Source organism: Kryptolebias marmoratus, linkage group LG20, assembly GCF_001649575.2.
Source record: "Kryptolebias marmoratus isolate JLee-2015 linkage group LG20, ASM164957v2, whole genome shotgun sequence".
NCBI lineage: Eukaryota > Metazoa > Chordata > Actinopteri > Cyprinodontiformes > Rivulidae > Kryptolebias > Kryptolebias marmoratus.
In genome coordinates, this window is record NC_051449.1 from 26,162,581 (window position 1) to 26,182,384 (window position 19,804).

The 19,804-nt window shown below is 39.7% G+C and overlaps 1 protein-coding gene across 1 annotated transcript in view; it reads left to right on the top strand.

Annotated features, from left to right (window-relative positions):
- LOC108250302 (zinc finger protein OZF-like) overlaps positions 1-16,347 on the top strand; it is a 19,589-nt gene extending 3,242 nt beyond the window's left edge. The window contains exons 2-3 of the mRNA XM_017440113.3: positions 12,237-12,437; positions 14,482-16,347. Of these exons, the coding sequence (XP_017295602.1) occupies positions 12,237-12,437; positions 14,482-15,773 (1,493 nt within the window). The 3' untranslated portion in view covers positions 15,774-16,347. The remainder of the gene's footprint in view (positions 1-12,236; positions 12,438-14,481) is intronic.
- The last annotated feature ends 3,457 nt before the right edge of the window (positions 16,348-19,804 follow it).

Sequence of the window (19,804 nt, forward strand, 5' to 3'; positions counted from 1 at the left end):
CGTGGTTAACACTAGGAGCTAGAGTTCAGGTTAGACGCTGAGGTGGAGAATCTAACCCAGTAGGTTCGATGCTCCAGCGAAGGTCTGATCACCGCCTACTGCTTAAATCCTGGCTGGTCTCATCAGTGGTATGAGGAACACCTGTGGAACAATAATTAGTGGCGCCGCCCAGAGGGCGGAACCAAAACCCAGATCCTCACACAAAGACTGTATTGTAAAGCTTTGGGGTTTGAGTTCCAGATAGAATCACAACAGACCCCCCCCAAAAAACAAAAACAAAACAAAACCGTGTTTTCATACTGGTATTCTTGTTAACAAAATTTGCTTCTTCCCTGTTTTTATTTTCACTGATAAACACTGCAACAGTAACCTCCTCTGTTCAACAGCAGTTTGCCACAGAGACAGCGATTTTGACACAAAAGCTCTAAAAAACATATAATTTAAATCAGAGAAATAGACCACTGGAGTGTTTTATGAGTGTTGAAGTAAAAGGAAATATGAAAACTAATTTTTATTTCATTTCATCTTTAACATCTCAAAGTATTGAGTTTCTATTTTATGTTGTGGCCTAATTGAGCCAGATTCAGCCCTGAACTGATAGGAGTATTCCAGAAAACTCTGGTTTATTCATCAACTCTTGAGTTAACTTACCTCAAACTGGGAAGCTCTATGTCATTTAGGAAGTCTGATTATATTTACATTTAATAACTCAGAATAACTGCATACGTATAACTGTTGTTTCTGCTTTCTTAACCACTGTGTTTTAGTAACTGTGAAGATCATTATTGTGCTATGCCTCTGCACTGTAAAATCAAAGACAGCTTATATGGGTATACCATTGTTTTGTCCTATATTGTTAATTGTTTTGATTTATGATGTGTGCTGCTGACCTCTTAGCCGGGTCACCCTTAGAAAAGAGATCTTGATCTCAAAGGGTTTGTATCTGGTTAAATAAAGGTGATGATGACATGCTCAATACAAAGCCATCCTCAATAGAGCTACAATTCTTCAATTCACCATGGCAACTGCAGAGTAAAAAAATAACCCAGAGTTGAGCAGTTTCTGAATAGCAAGTACACTGAGTATGCAGTGCAGCTGGAATCTAGGCACACATGATGATGTCACAGCTCAGATAAGCACTTTACTCCCAGAACTTTATTATGTCAAGCGTTGAATAATTGAAGAAATTAAACAGGCCACATTCTTCAAAAAAGGGCATTAGTCAAAATGTTGATTTGGGAAAAAATGTTTTCTGGAAGGCTTAAAACGAGATTCTCAGAACCATAAAACTGCTTGATCAACGCATCTAGTTCAGGGGTCGGCAACCTGCGGCTCTAGAGCCGCATGCGGCTCTTTGGTGCTGCCCTAGCGGCTACCTGGAGCTTTTTCAAAAATGTTTGAAAATGGAAAAAGATGGGGGAGTGAAATATATTTTTTGTTTTAATATATGCCTCTTTTACACGGGCCCTAATTCAGAAGTCCCGCTCTACTCCGCTCTACTCGGCTCGGCTCGGCTCGATAAAGAATGCATCCTGTTCCCACCGGCCAGGTTGGTCTGTAGCAGAGGAACGCCTCCTCGTGTTGCGGGGGGTGGGGCCGCGGCGCAGGGGGTGCGCTACTGAAACTTTGCGCAAGTTGTGTCAACAACGAAAGCGCTATGGACAACGTTGGCCCTGTGTTGTTGCTGTTTTTTAAACTTATGGGGATTCTCCTGAGACTTCGGGAAGAGAGGCGCAGTGGAAGAAATGCTCTGGATGCCGCGATTGTTGTGCGGAGTAGGACAGCTGTTATCTGCCGGAGATTTCAGGCTTTACAGCGCCTTCAGCTGACAGACGGCATAACCGTTGCAGGGTAAGCTAACTGATAGGCTAATATAGCTAATATAGATACATACAGCATGTGTTGCCTTCATTATAAGGCTTATATAAGGCTTTTAATTTTTTGCGGCTCCAGACATATTTGTTGTTGGGTTTTTTTCCAATATGGCTCTTTCAACATTTTGGGTTGCTGACCCCTGATCTAGTTGGACCATGTGTATGTTGATGCTGCCAAGGCTGCTAAATGTTTGTCCAGGTTTGAGTAAACTTTTGACTATTTATTCTCCGCACACATTTATTCATGTAGTAACACGGACATTGCATGTTTAGAGAAACAGCAACAAACTAAACAAATGGTGTCATGCAAAAGTGTAGAGGTTTAATATTAGCTAATGTAGCATTCTCTCACTCTGGTATGTTGTTTTTGAGAAAGAGTTGTTTTATAAGCCCAAAAATGATAATCAGTCCTTCATTTGGTTAGCCTTTACCATAACCTGAAGGAAAACCTTTCCCTCTGTCTTTATACTTCATACCTGATGTTACTGCTGATAAGATACTAACTTAACTATTGAGAACAATTTGACAGAACATCACTTCATGTGAGGTGCAAGGGACATGAGCATAAACTCATATTTCAACAAATGAAAACTGATTTATTATAACACAACCACACACACACACTGTGCAAAAAAACAAACAAACAAACAAAAAAAACTCAAAAGGCTAACGTGGCAGCAAAACTAACAAAATTTACAAAAACACAAATTTCAGTGAACATGATGAGGAAGACAAGGGAATCAGACAGTGTTTTTGTCATCTTGTTGGGAATTTTTCCCTTCAGCTTACTTTCAAAAGTTCAAAAGTTACCAGACTCACCCGGACCCAGGGTCTTACCCAAAATGATACCATGGTTGGCTTTAATTTAGATGACTTGAGAGGAAATGGGTAATCCAGACAAAATTGAGATCTTCATCCACGAGCTATACCCTGCTACCCCTTTAAAGCAGCCAAATTCCGGTAGCTGAGATCGGTCTGTGTTCCATAGACACTCATGTTAACGACCATCCATACCCCCAACTTGCTGATGAAATTGCTATTATAATAGGTCTGGTAAAGATTCAAAATCGTGGAATAGGGTTTCAGGGTCTTATTTTAATAAATCATTGTGCTGAAAACAATTTTGCAAAACCTCTTAGTAATTACAGAACCAAGCTCCTTGAATCCATTACTTTGTGAAGATTTGAATAAATTCACTCAGGAGAACTCAGGAAAACTGACAAAAATCCTCCACAGAGTATTGCCTTTCCATGCTTTGCAGTTTATTAGTAGTAATGTGTGCAGTTACAGCTTTTTGGCATAAATCAATTGCTAAAAAGGTTTAAAATCAACTTCGACAAAATACAACAAATCAACTTTGCACAAGACCATAACTACAAACTAATCAAAATTCATTTATTTAGGTTAGGATGTAAAAAAAGCAGTTTGTCTTATCATTCTTTGTTTACTTTTCGAGTTGGTCACAGACAGAGAAAGAGTTGGTAAAACTGACACTGAACTCCTCAAGAACACACTCTGTCTTGTCTGTTTTGTGACACTCTTTTCTTCCATTTACAGAATGAATGCAACAAAGTTTTATAGTGTCTTATGGAAGAAAGCTAAAATAGCACTTCCTGTAGATGGTAGTGAGGATGAATTAGGATTTAGGGATTAAGAAAACGAGCAGCTTGCGACCCAGCAAGGACAGAGTGAGGATGATGGAGACAGTGAGAACGATGAAGACTATGAGCCAGAAAATGAGGACAGTGGAGACAGCAAGGACAGGAGGAACAGTGAGAACAGGGGGGACAGTGAGGGTGAAAGTGCAACTATTATTTATGTGTTGCATTGAATTGGCATGTTCATAACATATTAAGTATATTTGCTTGTTTTCTAGGTCCACCTCCTCCACAGGAAGCACGTTTGTCGTATTTGTTCGTAAATAGTTTGTACATCTTTGCAGGTGACATTTACATTGCTAATCAGCTTATTTAATTTGCTCTCTGAAGCTTCTTTTCTTAGTATTATTTTACTGTCTTGCATCATATCTCAGTTTTTCAAAAACAACAGCATATCTGTGCTGGAGGCCTTTAAGTTTTTCGTCTTGAAGCTCTTTACCCTTTTCGGTTAATGTTCTTACTCTTTCACTTCTACGAACAGTCTGTGGTTCTGAGATTTGCTCAGTATCATTTTCTTCCTCTTCAGCACAAGATACAGCATAGAGCTCTTTATTATCTTTGTCGGTCATGTCTTAAGTCTGGTTAGATGTCACTCCATCCAGTATGTTTAAATTGCAAATGCTTCTTCAAATTTGTAACTCATATATGACTTGACTATTACTTTGAGATTACTGTTACTTTATACTTTATCTGTAATGAACTTTGCTCCTAATACAGATGTACTTCAACTTAAAGAACCTTGTTCTTACTTCACACTTAGTTAGAAAATTGGAAATTGAAGCTGAAAAAGAGATTAAACTGAAACAGCTTGAGGTAGAAGCTATGAGGCTTTCGCGTGGCAAATCACCCCCTCGTTCATGCGTGTATTCTGATTCTCCACAGGTGGTGTTGGATAAAAACAAATTTGATGTCAGGAAGAATATTGCTTTGGTACTTGTGTTTAGGAAGTCAGAAGTGGACTCTTATTTCAATGCATTTGAGAGGATTGCTGTAGCACTAGAGTGGCCAAAGGAGATGTGGGCGGTGCTATTGCAGTGCAAGCTCATAGGAAAAGCACAGGAGGTTGTTTCATCACTATCAACAGAGGATGGCATGAAATATGATATATTGAAAAAGTCAATCTTGCGTGCTTAGGAACTTGTACCCGAAGCCTACAGGCAAAAATTCAGGAACCATAAAAGGTCTAGTGGCCAGACCTATGTGGAGTTTGCACGTGAAAAGGTGTTACTTTTTGACAAATGGTGTACTGCAAGTGAGATTAAAGGTAGTTTTGAATCCCTTCGCCAGCTAATCCTGTTGGAAGACTTCAAGAACACGCTGCCTGAGAGAATGGTAGTTTTCTTGAACGAGCAAAAGGTGGCCTCTTTGTCTAAAGCAACTATTGTAGCTGACAAATTTGTGTTGACCCACAAGATTGTATTTGTGTCTGTGCCTCGGGCAGATAAAGTTTTGTACATTCGCCAACAAAAACCTGACCCTATGCCGTCAGAAGCTAAGGCTAAACAACCGCCACTTTCTCCACGTGAGATACGGGAGTGCTTTTACTGCCATAAAAAAGGCCATGCCATTGCAGACTGCCTTTCATTAAAGAGCAAGGCTTTGGCAGCACAGACAAAAGGTGCTGGGTTGCTTAAAAATGTGTCGCTCTCCAACAATGAGATCGCTAGAAATGAGAATGAACTAGATCCCTGTTTCATACCCTTTGTTACCCAGGGGCTTGTTTCTTTAACAGGGGATCCAGAGGACGGCCGACAAGTCAACATACTGAGGGACACAGGCGGTTCCCAGACAATCATGCAAGAGGGTATTTTGTCTTTGCCTGTCATGTCATCTTGTCAGTCACGAGTGGTTGTACAAGGTATTGGGATGACTTTTGTATCTGCACCATTGCATAATATCCACCTTACCTCATCTCTTGTGAGTGGTTTTTGCAGGGTTGCTGTTCTTCCCACCTTGCCCATAAGGGGGATTGATCTTATTTTGGTGAATGACTTGGCTTGTGGAAAGGTCTTGCCTGTGCCTGAGGTGTTGGACACACCTGACACAAGCCTGGAGCTGGAACCAATGCCTCCTGACATTTTCCCTGCTTGTGTCGTCACACGGGCCCAGTCAAAAAAACACAGTCTCGATTTGTCTGACTCTTTTCTTGCCACAGAGCAGTCTCAAACTGTCAGACCGGAGACTGAACTCAATGACTCTGAAAATGTTTTCCCTCTTCCAGATTCAGACATGACCAAATTAAGGAATTTATTGCTGCACAAAAACAGGATGTGACCCTGTTAAAATATCATTCTTCTATTCTTACCCAGGAGGAAGCCCAGGGGAAGAAGGTGGCATATGTGGTTGATGATGGCCTCCTGTTGTGACGCTGGGCGGGTGAAAATATGGAAGACTGGAGTGCCGTTTATCACGTGGTTGTACCAGCGAGGTACCGCATACAGGTGTTACCATTTACACATGATCACCCCCTGCCAGGGCATTTGGGTATAAATAAAACTTATCACAGAGTTATCAAACACTTCTTTTGGCCAGGTCTCAAGTGTGATGTTTCATTTTATTGTCGTACCTGACATGTTTGCCAAGTTGCAGGCAAGCCAAATCAAGTTATACCCCTAGCTCCCTTGTCCCCGATTCCAGTAATGGGTGAACCATTTGGAAGGGTGACTGTGGATTGAAAAAGTCAAGAAGTGGAAACCAGTTCATCTTAACGATGATGTGTGCTTCCACCAGGTTTCCTGAGGCCGTGCCCCTACGAAGGATCACAGCTCCCATAATCACCAAAGCTCTGACGTTTTTCTCAGTATTTGGTCTTTCTAAGGTTATCCAAACTGACCAAGGCACCAACTTTAAATCTAGAACCTTTGCCCAGGCACTAAAACAGTTGGGTGTAGAGCATGTCACCTCAAGCCCCTACCACCCTGAAAGCCAAGGTGCACTTGAAAGATTTCACCAGACATTAAAGGCAATGCTGCGAAAATACTGTATGGATACAGAGAGGGACTGGGATGAAGGCATCCCATTTCTGTTATTTGCTGTGCGTGAAACAGTGCAGGACACTTAAGGCTGTAGTCCTGCTGGACTTGTGTTTGGACATGAGGTTAGGGGACCTCTAGATGTCCTTAAAGACTAGCTAGTCTCACCCTCTCACTCTGTAAAGAGTATCCCAGAGTATGCCTTAAGGATGAGAGAGCGCCTTCAGGCAGCTCGCTCTCTTGCTCAGAATGCCTTGGCTTCAAAGCAGGTCAAAATGAAACAACACTATAACCAGAGAGCAGTCACTTGTGAGTTTCACCCTGGTGATAAAGTTTTGATCTTGCTACCAATACCTGGCTCTTCTTTGGAAACAAAGTTCTCTGGACCATATGTGGTAGAAAAGAAACTTGGTGAAACAAACTACATTATTCAAACTCCTGATCACCACTGCAAGACCAGGCTTTGTCATGTTAATATGATGAAACTGTATCATTCAAGGGGGGTTGACCAACCAACCAAGAGTCAGGTTGTAGCTGTTTCCCTTGTGACCTGTGTTTCAAAATTGGCTGAGGAGGATGTGGTAATGCGCAAAGACCCACTACAAGTCGCAAGGCTTAGTAATAGCAAAATATTGGCTAACCTACCTGACTATCTGTCACATTTATCGGAAAACCAAGTGGAGGTCATTAAAAGACTCTTATCAAACTTCCAATGTCTGTTTGGGGATGTTCCTACTAGGTAGGTAGGTAGGTACATTTATTTATATAGCACTTTTCAGCACAAGGCAACTCAAAGTGCTTTACAACACAAGAACAAAATTACAGACAAAGTTACAGAACATGAAAATGAAACAAAATTACAGAACAAAATTACAGACAGGTACAAGATACAATGGTAACTAATTGTCTAAATATACTAAGCTAAACCANTTTTTTTTTTTTTTTTTTACCCTTTTTTGAATTTACCATGACCTGGATGACTGAGAATCTACACCAGCATATTTGTCTTTCAAATCCACGAATCTGAGCTAATTTCAGAAACAGTCCCATGTAAAATATGCAGGTGTGTCACTGTGCCAACTTCCCATATTTATGAATCCCTCCGTCTCAGATCCCAAAATGGCTCTTATATTTATTATGACAGTGATGCTCAGAGTGGCTAATTGTGAGCACTGGGAGATTTCCCAGCTGAGTTTGTAGGCCGTGAAGATCAGTGTTAAATTAATAAAACTTTTAAAAACTTTTTAAAAAAATATTTGTCTGTGATTTAACCCTTTACGACTCCACCTCAAAAAGCTCAAGAAGCCTGGAAAAAAACATACCCAAATTAAATCAGATGCTATTCTTCAGCCTTTTATGGTTCAAACTAAAGATTAGGCTCCATGTGAGCAGTGAAGTGAGATTCATTTATATAGCACTTTTCAGCAACAATACGATCCAAAATGTTTTACAACAGAAACAAAAACAGAATCCAATACAGCAGGTACATAATGAAACACACAAAAAAGAAAAATACATCAATCATGTATAATCTAAATGAAATATAGGATAATCTAAATAAAATCACAAAACCAGACATATCTAAGCATGAGCTGAGACAGTCAAAATAGTAGCTAAAATAATCTAAATGAAGTCATAATCAGATATAAAAATACAGAAGTAAAAACATCAATCATGAACCTAAGTAAAATCATGAAACTAAACATATCTAAACATGAGCAAAATAGTAGCTAAAAAAATCTCAATAAAATCATGATGAAGTTAAAGCTGAACTAAACAACAATTAGGAATCTAACAATATCTAAAGCATGAGCTAAGATAAACTAAACTAAACTAAATGGACAGGAAGGGTAAATAAGCTAAAACATGACAATGCTAAAACTAACGGTACAGAAGACTTTCTAATAGTACCCCAGGCCCGCTAAACAGCCAGCGTAATTACTAATTAATAGTAATTACTATTAATTATTACTAACTAAGATGTATGGGGGGGGGGAGATGACTCAGATACAGCGGAAAGTGCGTATGTGTGTGTAGAGGCGGTGGGAGGCAGTGTGGTGTGTGTTGTATGCGTGTGTGTGTTTGTAGAGAAGTCCATGAATGACGTCACAGAGGCCATTGTCTTTGATGTGATGGAATGTTTATCAGCCAGCCCAGAGCAGATCCACAGATGTCCTTAGGAAGGAGGGGGCAGAGCATCTTGTTTACATAGTTCCAGGAGAAATTTGAAAATAGCTGACCAAGGTCAGCCTAGGGGAGCCAAATTCTCAAACAAACAGTAATTGTTTTGGGTCAGGCAGGTCTGCCTTGAAAAGTCTTGCTGATACTTCTCAATGGTGAATCCAAACAGCCAAATTCCAGGACCATTCCGCCTGCTTCCAGCGACCAACTTCCTCAAGATGTAACCCATATTATTCATAAGTTCCAGAACAGGCAGTTCAGGAGACAGAGAGAAAAGAAAACACGTCCGCCTTCCACCAGGAGCAGAGAGAGAAAAACACTTGAAGTTAACACTTTGAATTTTTTGCCTGAGCAGTCAAAATGATTTTAACTTTAACCACTTAGTAGTTATTGTAGTGAAAACACAGAGATTTCAAGCATTTTTTTCTCTCCTAGATTTTTCTCTTTTTTTATCAACTTACTGTACATGGAGGAAGGGTGCTGAGACCGGAAAAACCAAATAAGGCTGTAGAATGAAGTTTTATTGTCGTGGAGTTCAAATTTTAGAAAATTAGCACAAAAGAATCACTATAATTTAGATGTTTTTCTGAGGGAAAGTCCAGGTCCTCTCCAAACTGTGCCAAATGGATATGCAAGTTCAGAAAGCTCTAACTCCTACATGCTTCAACATACAGGCGGCAGTGAGGGCTCAAATGAAAGGTGACACAGAGAGGAATCCAGTTCTGCAAATGAAGTCACTCTCAATATGATTATTATACAGTAGAGGATAAATAAACACCATAAAATACTTATTTTTTCTAAAGTACATAATAAAGAATGTCCCAAAACAAGTTCAATTCGTCAAAATGTGTTGGTAAAGGGAACGCTGGGCTGTTTACACATGCATGTTGCACTCACTAACAGACTCTAGGTTCACTGTGGAGCCGAGTGCTGCCCTCTCTTTGTGTCATGTTCTACCAGCCCATCACACAGGGGAGGTGTTGTTCTACTGGCCACCAGCTTCCAGTTACTGAGCTGTATGTCTGAGAGATGCCCGGGTAGAAGTGGCACCAAAAAAATTAATTAAATTGCAGGAAGCACTGGAAAATTATGTAGACCAATTATGCACCAAACTGAGTGGTTTTTTTAAACTCCTCGGTCTAAGAGTGAAGGTGCAGATGGTGAGTAAGCTATTACTTAAAGTAAGTAAGCTATTGGCCAAGTATAAGAAGTGTGAGATGTCAGCAGGTGAACAAAACTAATTACACTGCTGTCTGCAAATCACTGTTCAGGTTTATGATGAATTACTGTTGTCCGTTTGATATGAGTAAGTGCTTTTCAGATATCATGTTTTTTGCTTTGCTTTTTTTTGGTTACTCCTTGTTCTGTTTTTTGGCATGTTTTCTAGATTTCCTTGCTGACTTGACAAAAGGTCCTGGCAAGTAGCCAGAGCTTTGAGGCATTGTTAGACACAGAGATTAAAGTTCTTTGTCGCAGATTTCCATCATTTGGATTGTGCCCAGGAGGGACTTCCATCATCTGTAATAAAAAAAAAATGAGAAGGAGGGAAAAAATGTTTTTCTTTTGGTTGTTTTTTTGTGGACTGTTAAAGTCATCTAATACAATTATGATACAGAGTTTCAACTGATTCTGCTTTTAACAAATAAAGCCAACCCGAACCAAAGTTTTAGCCAACTAAAACAAGCAGTGTTGCCAATTTAACAGCTCAGTCCTCCCACAGTGTCCATTCAGCTGCAGTCAGAGCAGGAGAGATTCCCCCCACATCCAGACAGTGTGAAGCTGATGCTGACTGATTAGCGTCAGCACATCCGTCTGTCTGATATGTGGGAGCTCAGGCAGTCATGTTGTTATTATACTCAACCATAACACTTTATCCTTTTGTAAATGTAACAGTAATGTTTCAATATTATTTAGGATCTTGTTTGATCGTTTCAATATCTTATATTTTCTTTCTTTTTTTTTTAGGGGGGGGGGTATAATATGATCAAGTATAGGGGAAAAAAAATTAAATCAAAAGATTTTTTTTTTCTTTGCTTTAATCTCACTGTCTCTACAGCCTTAGGTATGGACAAGTTATGGTGTTTTGGTGGTAGGTTTTGACTGTCCTTTCAGTTGTTCTTACAGCTCTCTCTCTGTGTTGCCTTGATTTTAGTTTCAAGCCTCCTCCTCCATGAGGGACAGTGCTCCTTATTAGTTGTAGCCTTGATCTTATAGTCAAGCATTTCAAGGAACGTTGTTTCTGTGGTGTATATCAGCTTGTTGGTTTCTGTGATGGTGCCAGTAGGAATACTAAGCAGTGCTACATTAACATCCTCTAGCAGACTTTTAGAAGGTACTTAGCCATGGCAAGTCATAGGCGTGTAGCTTAGTCACAACCTTCATTCTCAGGTCAACTACCCTTGTATTCAGCTCCTGGGGGCTTATTAATAGGCGAGGACAGCATGGTAACCAGATATACAACAAAACCAGCTGTTCATTAATCAAACTTTATATCACTCCACCGCATAACCTCTATCAAAGGCACAGAAAAATTTTCTACTCAGATGCAACTTTAAGGAAACAAACTGAACCTTGAAAAATATTCATAGACTAAACACAGCTTAAAAGTTCTTACAGTAACTTCATATTTAAGGAACTTGATAATGTTAATGCATACTGCTCCAAATATAGTTTCCCAGGCTATGAGAAGGAGGTGCAGGAACCAGAATAAAGCAGTTAGCACAGCAAACATCTTACAATTTGATGATGAGATTATTTAACAAGTCCATCCTCTGGCCCTTTTGTTCAGTACTTTTTATATTAGCATTAGGTCTGATTGTTGTTTTATGTTTTAAATGTTAGCAGGGTACGTAATAACATAAGTCTCTGAATCATCATGTAGCGCACGCACAGCTACATGAATTTTCTCATAAACAACAATGTTGGCTATGAAATGGGGGAAAAATGCAGAGAATGAATTTCCCCATAACCATTAGGAATTATACTCAACCTTCACAATCGTCATTTTTGATATTGTACAAGGGAAAACTTGATCTCCATTATACTGCATATATTGCTCAGTCGTACTTCCAGCTGGTGCTTTTTTGCACCACTTACTATTACAACTTTTTAATTCCCCTGTCTGCACTTTTTTGAGATGTTTGTCATCAAATTCAATACTACCCCTAAAATGTTTTTACAATTTCTTAGTGGAAACATTTGATATGTTTATTATGTTCCATCGTGGATAAAATATCTGTTTGCGAGATTTCCAAATTGTCGCATTCTGTTTTTTAATTTACATTTTACTCAGCATCTAAACTTTTTTTGCAATTGGGGTTGTATTTCCCTTGTTTAAAAAAGGAAACCTTCAGTTCATCCAGATTCAGAGTTCAATTAACTCCAGATCCCTATGCAGCAAAAACAGGTGTCTGTCATTTCTCACTTACATAGATTCATTCTCATATTGTAGCATTTTGCTACTGGTTCTTCCTTGAAGATTCTTGTTTGAGTGGTTGTTTTTCTTTTAACATTTAGGGGCTTTTATTCATTTTATCTGTTTGTTCCTCCAGAACACAGACAACAAGATGGTTATAAGGACGAGGAGGTTCAGATGGACCAGGGGATCAATTGTGGTCTGGACCAGGAGGAACCAGAACCTCCACAGATCAAAGAGGAACACAAGGAACCAGAATCTCTACAAATTAAAGTCCAGTTCCAGGAAGAGATCGATGCTCAGCGTGGACCAGTCCAGATGAACCTTTACACAGCAGGTATGAAATACAGAAATTGTCTTAATGAGTAAACACATGAACAAATAGTAATAAAACAGAAATTTGTTTGTGTTTTTAAACTAAACTTTATTTTCTTCATTAGTTTTCAACTCTAAAATAGAAAAAGAAAACCAAACTAACATCAAAAGAGAACACATTTATACCAGGTATCCTAAGCAAAAAATTCAAGTGTTTTATGCCTTTCTTTACTGGTTCATCAAATAGAGGTTGAAAAACTAAACAGAGCATTTTGAATTTTCAAAATCAGACAGATACTTTTTGGATGGTGGCCAATTGATCATTTTCGCACTTGCACCTATTTCTCACAAATAGACAAAGACCGAATGGCATGAATTACTGTACAATAAAGACTCAAAAACCTCTCAAAACACTTCTATAGACTGGCAGACATGGCTATACCAAGGAAATAATACTTTTATTTGCCTTTTAAGTGTGATATTGAGAAATATTTTACCTTCAAAAAATGGTAAAAAAGAAAAAAACATTCCTTTTTCTGTCAAGCCAGTGAGATACACCATTCATCATCATATGCAAGGATGAATGGTGTTGGAGACTGGCATGATGCCTTTTATTCTGACCAAAATCCAAGTCCCCAAATGTCCCCAAATGCAGTTCTTCATCAGTTCCCATTTTTCAGGAATGGCGTCCGTACTGAAAGCCCCATCAGGTAGAAACTCCACCAGCTGTCTCCTTGCAACTTCAACAAAATTTCTCATGCTAGCATGAAGTATGAGTCCTGTCATGTCACTGAATTCTGGATTCTCTGGATTCTCAGGATACAAGCTGGAGTATATCCTGTCATGTTTAAGACTGAGTTTGAGCAGGGACTGTGCTTATTCAAAAAAGATTCTGGGTTGTCAATGTAAGATTCAAAGGAAAAGCAATCATAGCCTGCACATAAAAAGCTACCTATTCTGTGAGTGCTTTCAATTACTGGTATGGCCCAGTAATTTTGTGGAATACAATCCCAACAGCTTGTAGAACTGCAGTCAGAAGTGGGCATTCTACATCAGCCAAAACATATCAGTTTCTTATTTTGTTCTCTATAGCCATCGGAAAATTAATGATAGTTTGTCTGTGGCAGAGAATAGAAGCAGATCCAAGAAAATATCTGCAGATTTGAGCAGAAACCTCCTATTTGTGATTTAGTACTGGTGTGACAACCAGTCTGCATTCTTCAGTGTGTCCAGTCATTTGTGCAGCTTAAGTAGAAAGATGAGAAGAAACACAACTGGAAAGGAGAGATGAGATTGCAACCAGCAAAACAAACTTTACTTTTTTCAGTGTTTATGTCTCTGGAGACAGAGCCATCTACAAAGAGAACTAGGTCTGTGTTAGTAAGAACTGGCATGTGACAAACTTGTTTCTTCTTTTTAGTGGGCTGTATAGTTATTTTGCAGCATCCTTGATTTCATCATTTGTCAATGCTTGATAGACAAGAATGGGCCCTGTGGTCCTGCCACTTTGACCATAGGAAGCTGTACAGCCACACCTTCTGAAGTAGTAAATAAGAGTTGTAGGGTCTGCCTGAAGGCTAGTCTTGGATCTGATTCCTGGGTCTCATCAAGGACATCCAGAGATGGTGGGTCTTCATCACTTTTGTCTTGGTTTCTGGAATCTAGAACATCTTCCTAGGAGCAGTCAGTGCTGGTTGGTTAGTGGGTGGTGGAGTATGTGAGTCCGAATTGGAACTCCAGAAGAACTACGCCTTTGGCAACTGTGGATGGAGAAGAGAAACAGGCTGCAAGTGTCTGTTTATGTTTTACATTTGACTTCACATTTTTAAGCATGTACACAACAAGTTTAACACTCATTGTTTGCATTGTTTTCTTTGCTTGTTTATTGTTTCCCCTCTGTTTGCTTCAATCTTCCCCATTTCCAAAATCTTTTTGTGATTTTCTGTCATCTCCATGTCCTTAACCTTAATGTTTTTTTTTTACTTTCCCATTTCTTTCTGTTTTTATTTCAGTTTAGTTTCAGTTTGCTGCTCTAAACCTCCTTGATTTTTGTGGGTTTTTTTCAGAGCTTCCACAGCAACATGTCTATGGGGAGGAGGATCTTATGATGGATCAACAACTCTGTAACCAGAGTAAGAACTGCAACCTGGACCAAGAGGAACTAAAACTTCCACAGATTAAAGAGGAACAGGAGGAACCAGAGCCTCTGTGGATTAAAGAAGAACAGGAGGAACCAGAACCTTCACAGAATGAGGAGCAACAGGAGAAACCAGAATTTCCACAGATTAAAGAGGAACTGGAAGAACCCGAACCTCTGCAGATTAAAGAGGAAGGGGAGGAACTCTGCATCAGTCAGGATGAAGAGCAGTTTGTTTTCCAACAGGAGACTGATAACTTTATGGAGCCTCTTACTGAAGAAAGTGATCACAGTGAACCAGAACCAAACATGGACCAGCTTCACTCTCACATGTCTCCTGTAGAAGAGTTCCAGATAAACAGTGACAATAGTTGTGGAATAAGTTGTTCTCATTTATCATCACTAAACCATCACAAAAATGTTCATTCACAGTTATATTCATGCAAATTATGTGATAAAACCTTCAAACAGAGTAGGTTTTTGTTGTCCCACATGAGAACTCATAAATGTAAAAAAGCATATTTATGCACAGAATGTGGGAAATGTTTTGAATCTCCTAGTGCTCTGACTATTCATATAAGAACTCACACAGGTGAGAAGCCCTACTCTTGCAAAGAATGTGAAAAAAAATTCAGTCGTAAAAGTCACTTGTTGAACCACATGAGAACTCATACAAGTGAAAAGCCATATATTTGCAAAGAATGCGAGAAGAATTTTAGTTATAAGAGAAATTTGATGACCCACATGAGAACTCACACAGGTGACAAACCATATTCTTGCAATGAATGTCAAAAGAGTTTCAGTCGTAAGAGCCACTTGTTGAACCATGTGCGAACTCACACAGGTGAGAAGCCATATTCTTGCCAAGAATGTGAGAGGAGTTTCAATGTAAAGAAAAACTTGTTGTCACATATGAGAATTCACACAGGTGAAAAACCATATTCTTGCAAAGAATGTGAGAAGAGTTTCAATCAAAAGAGTCACTTATTGTCCCACATGAGAACTCACACAGGTGAGAAACCATATTCTTGTAAAGAATGTATTAAGAGTTTTAGTCATAAGAGCCACTTGTTGACCCACATGAGAACTCATACAGGTGAGAAGCCATATTCTTGCAACGAATGTAGCAAAGGTTTCAATCAAAAGAGTCACTTGTTGACCCACATGAGAACTCACACAAGTGAGAAGTCATATTCTTGCAACAAATTTGAGTTTCTGTGAAAATCTATCTTGACCCACATTGAGACATGTCATTTTGGCCATACGTGTAAGAAAAGTTTGATTCAAAGTCATAGTTTACCAGTCCACATGAAATTCTACACAGCTGAGAAGCTTAATTCATTCTAAAATGAGGTCAGTGTTGTTAAGAAATCTAATTAATCCTTTTTAGACAGAACTCCGAATGGGTGTAGATTTTCAGTCATCCAGGACATGGTAAATCCAAAAAAGTTAAAAAAACTAAAACAACTGGACCTCTTTTGCACTTCTCATTCGAGATGCTTTCTCAATTCAAAAAGCAGAGAGTGTGAAGTTAAAGCTTTTAAAGCTGAGATGTTCTGTAAGCTAAAGTCACATGCAGAGAGAGCTGTTACCTCATCGAAAACCACCTAGCGAGATCAGGAGGATGTCACCAACACCAATATTTAGGACCAGTGGGCAGGGCTTCTCCAAGAAAAGAGGCTAAGCCCGGTGGTAGGTGGCTGTTCGCCGGCCGACCGTGATTTAGTAAAAAAAAATGATAAAAGTTGACAGGAAAGTTGAAAATATGGTATTTATTATGTGATATTGTAAGATATTTGTGCCAAATATTTACACAACTAGTTTTACAAAAAGGCACTTTTGAAATACTTTTTTAAACAAAAATACAATTAAAATAAATATGATTTGATTGCACCTAATTTGAATCCTTATTTAAGTCACATTTACAAATAAATTAAATTAACATAAATGAAAAAGTACAAACAAAGCACCAACACATGTCTCACATCCAGGCCAATGAATAACAACAGAGAACTCTGAAAAACAGACAAATGCTGTCCTGTACTGTGCTTTTTGTGGCTCAGGCTGCATGTTGGATCACTACATGGAACAAAAAATATCTAATGCTAAATTTAATAGAATAATTTTACAGGTAAACAAGGAAAAATTAGCACCCGTCATATTAATATTTTCACTAAGCACAAAACATGCTTACCATATTTGGTCTTGTAAAGCCACCTGCTGAATTTCAGCTCAACTAACCATTTTTGGTTAAACCCGCTCGTTCCATGCTTATTGCTGTGGCTCTGACAACATGCTAACTCCAGGTAGCTGAAGGCAGCTTGGCCTCAGGGCTCATTAGAGTCCCACAGGGCTCCGCAAACTGTGCGGACCTGAGCACACAGTGGAGGCATTTATAGTTGGCGCGAACCAGCTCCGCTAGAGCACCAAAACTATCCATTTTGAATGGAGCGTGGCGCGTGGTCCACACGCGAAGTTATAAGAATTGGGAGGTGCACGACCACACAACGTGACACCGCACTGGGCCTTCACACAGGGGCGGGGACAGTGCGATTGCTTCACTGTTGGCGCGTGAAAAAAAACATGTATAAAAAATGATGTATTTTACAATAAACAAGCCAAACTTAGCCTGGCGGGGGAGTAGCGAAAGCCTGGCGAACCGCCAGGCTTATAATATACTGGGGGAAACCCTGAGTGGTTTAGAAATTTGTCAGACTGGACCCTGACAGCCTGAGAAAGATGTGCTGGCGAAAGGACTAAATTTTGCCATGTCTCTACAAGAAGTACCTGTTGTGGAACTAATCACTGCCACTGAATCTGTTATTAGGAACAACAACTGGTGGAAACAAAGGCAGAACAACTCAAAATGAAAATAACAGCAACCCTTTACAGTGCCAAGCTGCCCCCTTCAAATCTCACAGCACAGGAAAGGAAAGCTGTAATGTCATTCAGCCAGGACCAAAACATCACCATTTTACCAGTTGGCAAAGGATGATGCACAATAGTCCTCAACACGTCTGAGTACCAAGAAAAAAAATAACAACATTACTGAGCGACAGCACCACCTAGTAGATCCTGAAGAGGGACCCAACCAGCACCTAGAAAAAGAAGGTCATGGACTACCTGCAAAAACATGAAAAGGACAAAACAATCAATTGATCATTGTACTACAGATTATACCTGGAGGAAGCCACTTCCTGCCTATATGGACTTTCCAAAATTCACAAAGAAGGAACACCACTCAGACCCATTGTCAGCAGCATTAACTCAGTGGCCTATAATATTGCTAAACATCTTGCTGGTATTTTAGTTCCTCCTGTTGGAAACACACCTCATCACATAGAGAACTCCATTGATTTTGCAAACAAAGTTCAACACTTGAACCCTTGTATCATTTGATGTCACTTGTCTTTTTACTTGTATACCCACATCAGAAGCAGTGAAAACTGTCAGAAAACAACTCCTACAAGACAAAGAGGACAACATGACCAACTTCACCCCAGACCAAAACTGTACCCTGCTGGACCTCTGTCATTCCACCACTTATTTCAAGTATAATGGCAGTTTTTACAGACAGAAGCATGTTTGTGCCATGGGATCTCCAGTGTCACCCTTTGTGGCCAATCTCTACGATACCTGGGTCAAAATCCAAGTTAAGGAAGTAGAAACGTTCACCAGACACATCAACTCTGTTGACAACAACATCAAGTTTACCAGAGAAGATGCTGACGACAACAAGCTGCCTTTTTTGGACTGTCTGGTTCACATGGTAAGAGAGGACAGTCTCAACATTGAAGTCTGCAGATAACCAACCCACACAGATCAGTACCTTCTGTTTGACTCTCACCACCCTCTGGAACACAAACTCTCTGTCATCAGAACGCTACAGCACTTTNATTTGACGATAATCCAGGTAACTGCCTGGTCCAAAGAGCAGAAATCCTGTTATAAAAAACCCAAATATAAAAGGAACCTCCACGTCGGTAGGTACACAGTCTTCCACTCCTGCCAGGAATCCACTGTATACCCAGCGAGACATATCCCGAGACTGGACTCTCCTTCACCCAGTCGAGAAAATTGTATAAATTGCATTGAGAAACCAGCTGATCAGATCCATATTTCTTAATTTTTTGGAAAATATGTAAAAAGAGGCTTCGAAAAAGAAAGCAAGGCAAGAGGGGGAACAAGGAGACAGAGAGAAAAGAAAACCAAAACTAAAACTAATGTGGTGTCTCATGACATTGTTCTTGCCAATCCTGCACCTATAAAGCAGAGAGCATATCGTGCCAATCCCACAAAGAGGGAGGTCATGAAAAAGGAAGTTAAGTACTGTGGTGATTTGGCTTTTGCTGGGTTTTGTTTTTGTTTTTGTTTTATTTTAGTTCTCTGCTTTGTATTTTGGGTTTTGTTTCTTATTTTTAGTTTTCTGGGTTTAGTTTTCTTCTTGGTTCATTTGGTTTTCGTCCTCCTCATGTTTGTGCTTTCTATTCACTTCTCCCCAGTCACCCTCTTTCAGTTCCCCTGCCATGCCCATCTCCACCTGCCCATGATTGCTCCCATACACCTGAGTCCACTTACCACAATCATCCTCTACACTTTAAAACCCGGTCATTTCTCTTCATTCCCCGCTGGTCCATTGTTGTTTATTGTTTATCGTTTGTCGTTTGCTGTCTTTGGTTCATTGTTGTCTTACCCTGCTGAGTCTTGGATTTTGTTTGTTCTCTTTGAGTTGCTGCCAGCTTTTGTTTTGTTTATTTTTCTTTATTTAATAAATTAGTTCATTTACAATGAGTCTGCGCTCAGGGTTTGCCTCCATCACTACAGATCCTGACAAGTACCTTGTTAAAAATGGACTTGCCATTCAGAGTTACAGCCTGTGGAGTTCTCCCTGTTTATTAGACATGGAGGCTGATGGAAGTCCAAGATTCTGCACAGATTTTCGTAAGGTGAATGCTGTGACAGTCCTCGATGCACACCCATTACCCCTCATTGAAGACTGTATTGATAAAATTGGACCAGCAAAGTTTGTCACTAAACTTGACATGTTAAAAGGGTATTGGCAAGTACCCCTAACAAACCTGGCCTCTGACATTTCAGCTTTTGTTAGGCCAGACAGTTTTCTCCAGTACACAGTGATGCCTTTCGGGCTATGTATTGGTCTGGCTACATTTCAAAGGCTTGTAAATAAAGTACTGGGAGATGTGCCAAACTGCCGGGTATATCTAGACGACATTGTGATATACTCAAACTGA